Below are 8,770 nucleotides of genomic sequence, written 5' to 3' on the forward strand. Positions count from 1 at the left end.
CAGTATTGTGGCCTTCCCACGTTCCCTCGTGCTGCATCACCTATAGGTTTCTGGGAAGAGTAGCTGGAAGGTGCATGGCACTGAAACAGCCAGAACTTCCCCAAATTTTCACTGCCATGGGAATCATAGGCCATGGCATTCTGTATGTTAGCTCATTTGAATTCTGTGGTTCAATAATTGTTGTCTTTACACCTTCCAATTTCACTCAACTGAATGTTACAAACAGACATGAAAATTTTAGGCCTTTTAGATAGATGTAACTAAGGGAAGTACAAATTAACTTAAAAAATTAGTAATTTACAGATGTTTTTACCTGTTCTAAATGTTTGAGACCCTCTTCATCGTCAGGGTCAGTAAGAGCATTTCCCATACCAGGAGCAGCCATAACTGATGCTTGAACACATCTTAAGGCAGAATTTTGACTAGAATCTGAAGGAGGGATAATGGAAACTGCTTCTGAAGGAATTTGTGGCAAAGACTGGACAATAGAAGGAGAGTCTAGAAGGGGGAAAACAACAGATACAAAATTATTTTCTGTAGTATTACATAATTAATCAGAAATTGCATTCCTTTTTCTATCGTCTTTACATCTGCTTCCCCCTTATACAATTTATTTTTAAAGAAAACCACAGAAAAAAATAACTTTTGAGCTTCTTGCACTTAACATACTCTAGCTAGCTTTCATGATACTGACTGAATAATATATTCATATCCTAACTTCAGAGTTAAAATCTATAAAATAAATATATTATACTACTGATAGGCCATAAGCAACCTGCAGGCTGAATCTGGCTCATAATTACTTACTATTTGTTTAGAAGAGCCATGAAAACCTGGCTCTTCACCAGGCCTTTGGTGATAGAGAGAGAGAGAGAGAGACGCCTTGCTTCATTACACTTGCCATTTTTTATTTTTATCTTTTATTGATTTTAATTTCTTTGATTGTTACAAGCTGTCTGGAACCACTGAGATTTGCATAGCATATACATTTCATATACCATGGTTGATTGTACAGCCAGGCAAATGTTCAGACTGGATTTAACATTTTTGTCCATTAGCAGATGCTTCCCAAGAACGTGGGTTAATTATTATTATTCCTAGATTCACCATCCACCTAAGTCCTTGTTTAAAAAATAGTCTCTCTCTACAGCAGGCTTTGGGGGACAGGGCAATCTTCTTAAGGCATAAAGCTATCACCAAACACACTGTATTAATACACGTACAAAATATGCATTAAACAGCACATTTTTATTGTTTTTAAAGAAGAATCTAGTCAGCATCTCAAAATTTGTAACTTTTTTGCAGTACATATCATCTATGAAATATACTAAAAATCACGTTAAGTGATCCAAAAAGTGAAGTGCTACTTTATATCAATATTTGAGTAAACTGTTAACACTGTTGGTAATCACTGAAAAGTGCTTAAACCATCTTTCTATTCTTTCTGAATCATTTTTCAGATGTTCCGATTTCAATGATATTTAAATTTCTTGTATCTTCCACACTTATTATGATTACCTTCTCTATTGGGCACTTTGGATGATGGAATATTCTCCATTTCGCTTTCTTCAAATTCTGATTTTTCTGTTGCTACTAGAATACAGTCTTCCTTCCTTTCAATCAGGCTTATTGGTAATGGCTCCTGTGACTGTGGTTTTGGTGAGGTACCTGATCTGGTAGACAGTAAAGATTCTTTTCCTGTTTCTTCTGTTACTTCTAAAATGAGATGAATAAACCTATGTAACTAATTTGACAGTTTGAAACAACAGAGGAAGCATAAATCTGATAAATCCCTCTTACCTGCTATTATTCGCTCTGTCTTAACTCCTTCTCTTAAAAGGGTCTTATCTAATTCTTTGGCTTCTTCATTATGATTTTCTTCTGAATCAGACTGATCTTCCCTTTCCTCTATAGGATGGAAATCCATTTCCTGTTCCTCAGGAATTGGTTCCTTTTGAACTTTCTAAGGATGATATATACATCAAAATTGATTCTACCAGCTACATATAATTCATGTCACATATCAAATCAATAGAAAATTCCTTACTTTTAAGGACAGGAATGCGCCAGATGAGTCAAAAGTCCCCATTTCCTCCTCAGCATCTTCTAAGCACCATTCAGGAAGGTTATCCCTATCATCCTCCATACTGCCACTGCCACATCGTACTCTTCGGTAACCCCTTTCATCATCTCGGTCTCGAAAATCAAATTCAAATCTTCGCCGTCGTTCCATTTGTTCTCTCCAGCCTGCAGAACGAGGGCCGTCTAAGGGGGGCGGGAAAGTAACTTTACAAAAGAGTTCCATAGGCAAGAACTTATTTGGAAGGAGAAAGGGATAGAGGAAAAGAGGACAGGGAAAAGAGAGGACAAAGTGACAGAACTTCAGAACGCCACTACAGTTTATGGTCTACTTTGACAGAGGCAGTTTATAAATTATTATCAGTGTACCATTCCAGAAAATGCTACCCCAAAAGTACTATTGTTTAAAGCCATAGTAATATAAGTACAGATGGTCCTTACATAACCACCACTTGTTCAATGAACATTCAAACTTATAACAGCACTGAATGAGTGGTAGTTATGACAGGTCATCAGAGTTCTGGCCAATGCATTCGTGATGCAGGTGCTCAGTGCACAACTCACAACCACAACATTGCAGCATCCCATAGCTATGTGATTGCAATTTGCAACCTTTCCTGCTGGCTTCTCATTAGCAAAGTCAATGGAGAAGCAGGTGGTCACACGAGGTCCTCACTTAACAACCTATGCAATGCTTGCTTAATGACAGTAAGACTGCTGGAATTTCTGTTACTAAGCAATGAGAGCACTTGACATCACGTTATACAACCATATCACTTAGCAACAGCAATTGCAGTTCCAACTGCTGTTGTTAATCAAGGACTACCTGTATCTTGTGGACTCCAACTAAGTCCACAAGAACTAAATCAACACATCACTGAGTTAATGTCCCAATAGTTTTATTTAGTCCATAAAATTGTTAAGCCTCATTAGCTCTTGAGTCATAAGAATCAGCCCCTGCTAAAGGATAATTTCTCTAAACAATGAAATCTAATAATTTTCATTTTGGGAGATTATCAGAAAATGTTTATACTTTCCTTTGAGATCAGATACATACATTCTATCATTCCAGAAAAGGAGGAATGATATTCCTTTTGTGGATTATCTACTCTAGGGGTGTCAAACTCAATTTCATTGAGGACCGCATCAGCATTGCGGTTGCCCTCAGCGCCAGGTGGGTGTGGCCAGGGTGGGTGCGGCCTACTGGGTGGGTGTGGATGGAGTGGGTGTGGCCTACTGGGTAGGCGTGGCCAGCTCTACATAGTTCGCATCAAGGGTGCCTGTGGGAGCCTGGACAGGAGTGGGACAGATCTGAGGGTCTCTGGCAGAAGCAAGGCATAGTCCACTGGAGAAGCCTCACTGTTCCTCTCAGGCCATGCGGGGGGGGGGGGGGCTGGATGGTGGCACGGGCTGCCCGGAGCCCTGGGAGGTCAAATGCCCAGCCTGGCTCTCAAGCACCTGCGGCACCAAGCCGTTTCCAGACAGCCTTGTGGATCTAAGACCGAATACGTTTCAGCATAGATGGCCACCACAAAATTGTACATTGGCTCCCGGCTGGCCTGGGCCAGGGCCAATGCAGCAGGAGCCATTCCCTCACTGTTTCCAGGATGGCTTCGCGGGCCACATGAAACCACTTCGCGGGCTGCATCCGGCCCCCGGGCCTTGTGTTTGACATGTCTGATCTACTCTCTATTCCAAGGAGTCAGTCTCTTCTTTGTCTCTACTAGCTAATATTCCTGTTTTTTCTGTAGTTTGGTGTGTAATCTGTGGTTACTGATTCTATTATAAAGTCCCTCCTTGTTTTGGGATGAGTGCCAGCAAAAATATTCTGACAAAATATATGTAGTTGATAAATTTATTTCAAAGTTTTGCTTTGAAGATGACTATGCAACTATGACTTAATCTGCAGATTATATTATTGTATATTCTAGGAAAGAGGTAACATTTTGAGGCAGGTCAATATCTATAATTCTATAATTTTTTAAATATAATTTGAATATATTTGAATATAATTCTTCTTAAAGTCTCTAAACACAGTAAAAACTAAAGAACTAATATAAAGTAAGGAAGAAAAAAAGAAAATGAAAGAAAGCAAACAAGAAACAAAAAGTGCAAGAAAAGAAAAAAGTTGAAGAAAAATAAAAGTCAAAGTAGTTTCCAACATTCTTCAAAGCAGTATAACTGTACCTGGGCCTGGGGCTCAGAATGTGTTAAGGCCCCAATATATGGCTTTCCTATTAGTTGATTAATCATTGCAGGTGCTGTTTGTACTTATCTTGTGGATGTTTTTATTGTTTTAATGTTTTTTAAAATAGTTTTCTTTTATAATTTTAGAATGTAAGCCGTTTAGAGTCACTTGGTTGAGCTGGGCAGCTATAGAAATTGAATAAATAATTAAATAAATTTGATAGCTCTCGCTCTCTCTCTCTCTCTCTCTCTCTCTCTCAAATTACTCATATTGCTCTTCTTTCTATAATGTACCCTGTCTAATCAAAGACACGTGTTCACTTTTTTCATTTTTATACTAAAAATCCATAACAGGTTTCCACTATAAATAAGTATAGAGAATGTCTTTTCTCTATTCATTCTATAATTTGAATGCAGCAGTATAAAATGTATGTAAACATTAGCCGCAATCTTTGGTAACTCAATTTGTGGTCCTTAAAGGTCATAGCTTACAATTAGTCATCTTGATAGTAGTGGCTTTTGAATTATTTTAGTTAAAAACTATCTATTCCTGTTCACTAAGGGCAATACATGATTAATTTACCTTATAAAGAACACACAGTTGAATGTATAATTCAATATACATTACATATGCTTGAAGTGATCAATGATTATATTACTTGTAGTGAGTACAATCTGTACTTTATAAGAACGTAATCCTTTATTACTTAAAATTTGTTTCCTCTCTACTGTGTCTTATGAAGTGGCTGCATAGCTAAGGATCAGGAGCTATATTCTATACTTTAACATTAGCTTAGACAATACTTCTGTGAATATATAATATTAAATTCAGATAAAACTTTACATCTTGTATAAACTGTACTGGAATGATAATTAAATTACAATCAATACAGGTAAAGGTATAGCTACAGCATGCATATCAAAGGTTTCCTAGCTTGAACATCTGGAATTTATTTTAGCCTGAGTTTTAACATTTGAGATAGAGGACCTTGAAAGAAATTTTGTCTTTTATCACTATGCATATAAAAATTATGTCAATACCATATAAGGTATCTGACAGCCAAACTCATACAACAATCAATATTTAGAATGTTAACTAAATCACTGTTCTGTTTTGCATCTGTCACTATCTTTCAGTCTAACACTCTTCACATGTTGTGCACGGCTTTAGCACTCCATTGTGAGAATAAAAATGTTATGAAAATCCATTTTTAACTACAACCTAACTACTTTCAACCACACAGCATAGAAAGAAAACCAAAAGTTTTATAGTTAAGGGTACAGAAAGCTCAACTTTGAATATGCCACTTTATATAATCCCTGTTAAATAATATAAATTATATAGTAAATATAAATATAAATATATTTACTATATATATATATTTACTAAATATATCAATGACAACGATGCTAGGAAGGATAGGGGCAATAAGGATGAGAGAGAGGGAATCTGGGGGGGAGTCAGCAGGCAGCTCAGCTGACCATGGACAGACGGGGTGGGGCAATAAGATGCGCATAGGGAAGTCAGAAGAAATAGGGCCAGCAGGGATAGATGGTGGAAAACTGGACGAACGTTTAGATCAATACCAACGGGGGAGGGGGATGGGAATGGGAAGGCATCGGGCATGCCGGACCTAGCCGTACGACCCAAAATATGTAGGGGCATACGGATGGAGGGCGTATCAGGGACATTGACACCAGGAAAGATAGGATCGGCAAAGAGGGGGGAAGGTGGAACTGAGGGCGAGGCAATAGGTGGTTCGGTTGAGCATGGACGCATGAAGCAAAAAGATAGGACGTGGCTGTGCGCACGCAAGGCCAGGCACGCAGAAAGTTCAGAAGCAATGGAGTCCGGAGGGACGAACAGGGGGAGGTTAAAACAATGAGTGGATCAACAGGATAAGATAGAGAAGGGGGGGTAGGGGGAGACAGTTGGTAGAGGCACCAACAACAGCGTTAGGAAGGATAGGATCAGTAAGGATGAGGGGGATGGGATTTAAGGACAAGACGGTGGGCAGCCCAACTGGCCATAAACAGAGCAGAGAGACGGGATACGATTACGCGCACGCACACCCAAATATAGAAGGGAATTGGAGGAAATAAGACCTACAAGGATGAGGGGGACTGGGCTCAAGAACCAGCCGGCAGACAGCCCAACTGGCCGTAGGCAGATGGAGCAGAGGGATGGGACATGGGTGTGCGAGGTGTAGAAGGAAACCGGAGGAAAGAGGATTAACAGGGACAGACAGTGGAAGGCGAGAACTACGGGCAGACAAACGGGATAGAAAGGAGGAGAGTGATAATGGAAAGACTTTTGGAGCATTGGATCTGAATGTGCAGCCTGGAACGAGTATGAGGGAGCAGTTAGAAAGTATACCAACAGCAACAGCGCTGGGAGGGACGAGATTGACATGGATGGGAGGGGGAAAGGGTGTAGAACTGGAGTGCAAAAAAGAGGAGGCAGGACAATTAAGGCAATTACGGTCAGCCAGGAGGGATGGCCCTATCACACGAGCAATGAGTAAGCAGTTAGGCTAGCAAGGTCTACAAAAAGAACTCCCCACCCCCTAAGCTTCACTCTGAGGACGCTGGCAGTGGACCAGCGAAAGCTAAGTTGTTTTTTAATATTGTAAATAGTTGCTTTTATTGTTTTTAAAATCCTTTTAACAATAAACAGCTGATTTATACCTCTTCTGGAGATCGAGGATTGCGTTATTGAACAGATATACCCGGGATTCGCATTTTTGCAGTTATCAAGGACATATATTTATATAAATATAACAGAAAATAAACTTTTTGCACCTCATAGGCATGGGACTTACTAAAGAGTAAGATTCTACATTAGCAATACATAGCTATTCTGATCTGTGAAACAGCTTTTGTCACCTCCACAATGCCTACTTACCTCAAATATGTATTTTCCTGGGATGAAATGACCCTGCAAGCCAAGAAAGGCATGTCTTCCTCAAGCATCATTAGGGTTAATGTGCCAATGCTGGATGAAAGTACCTTTCCTGTTTCAGATCAGAATAGCTCTATATCTCTAATGTAGACCAATAACATTATTAATATTGCTAATAATATTGTTATTATTAGGTGGTTGTACAACAGCTTCAGAGAAGTTGGAGAGGAGCGATTCTGCCATCTGCCTCTACGATGTGGGGTGCCTCAGGATTTGATGGTCTCCCTTTCCTAGTTAATACCTACATGAGAATGCTGGGAGTGCTCATCTGTCTTCACAGGGTGAAATATCAGTATGCTGATGATACCCAACTATACTTCTCTGCCCTTGATGACTGAAGTGATGCCAGGAATATCTTATTCTGATGCCTGGAGGCTGTAAGGGTCTAAATGGGGAACAAAGGCTTCAGCTGAACTTTGGCAAGACTGAGCAAGTTTTGGAGCCTACCAGTTCTAGAGATACAGTCTTGGTGCTGGATAGGGTTGGATTGCATTGCCTGACCTTCTGTGCAATCTAGGACAGGGATCCCCAACCCCCGGTCCGTGGACTGGTACTGGGCCACCACATGCCAGCAACTGGTCCACACAAACAAGCAAAGTCCCATCTGTGGGATATAGGCAGCATACAAAACCATGCACTCTCCGGTCCGTGGAAAAGCCTTTCTCCATAGAACCAGTTCCTGGTGCCCAAAAGGTTGGGGAGCTCTGATCTAGGAGTTCTCCTAGATTCGTGACTTCTGCTTGAGGAGCAAGTGGCAGTCGTGGCTAGAAGGACCTTTGAACAGCTTCATGTTGTGTGCCCATTGCACATGTTCCAGGATCTGGAGGCTCTGCTCACAGTCACTCATGGCCTAGTTATCTCCTAGTTGGACTACTTAATATGCTCTAAATGGAGCTACCCTTGAAGAGTATTTGGAAGCTTCAGTTGGTGCAGAATGCAGCAACACACATTACATCTTTGCTTTGCAAGCTGCATTGGTTATCAGTCTATTTCCGGGTCCAATTCAAGGAGTTGGTTTTGTCCTTTAAAGTCCTACATGGCATGGGAAAAGGTTATTTGAGAACTCACCTCTCCCTGATTACATATATCTGTCCTACCAGGTCCAGCAGAGAGGATATGCTATGGGTCCCATTGGCTGGAGAATTTCATTTCAATCTTTTTTAAACTTCTGGAGGTCCTTCAAGACCTGGTTCTGTCAGTAGGCCTGGTGACCCAGGACTGCTAAAATATTGAGATGGCTCCCATGTAATTAATACCGGCTGTTCACCCAATCTCCTTTCTATTCTGTTTAGTTTTGTGCTTTTTATATTTTTAATATAATTTAATATTTTTAATAAAATAATAATAATAATAATAATAATAATAATAATAATAATAATAATAATAATAATAATAATAATAATAATAATAATAATAATAATAATAATAATAAAAAAGTTGGAAGGGACCTTGTAGGTCATCGAGTCCAACCCCCTGCCCAGGCAGGAACCCTACACCATTTCAGACAAACGGCTGTCCAGTCTCTTCTTAAAAACTTCCAGT

The 8,770-nt window shown here is 39.8% G+C and overlaps 1 protein-coding gene across 1 annotated transcript in view; it reads right to left on the reverse strand.

Moving 5' to 3' along the window:
- Positions 1–8,770, reverse strand: part of GIGYF2 (GRB10 interacting GYF protein 2) — a 90,113-nt gene that overhangs the window by 20,650 nt on the left and 60,693 nt on the right. Inside the window, exons 8-11 of the mRNA XM_015813714.1 lie at positions 2,048–2,265; positions 1,801–1,963; positions 1,519–1,716; positions 314–498 (exon numbers count right to left, since the gene is read on the reverse strand). Of these exons, the coding sequence (XP_015669200.1) occupies positions 314–498; positions 1,519–1,716; positions 1,801–1,963; positions 2,048–2,265 (764 nt within the window). The remainder of the gene's footprint in view (positions 1–313; positions 499–1,518; positions 1,717–1,800; positions 1,964–2,047; positions 2,266–8,770) is intronic.

This window comes from Protobothrops mucrosquamatus, unplaced genomic scaffold, assembly GCF_001527695.2.
Source record: "Protobothrops mucrosquamatus isolate PMUCROS unplaced genomic scaffold, P.Mucros_1.0 scaffold183, whole genome shotgun sequence".
Lineage (NCBI taxonomy): Eukaryota > Metazoa > Chordata > Lepidosauria > Squamata > Viperidae > Protobothrops > Protobothrops mucrosquamatus.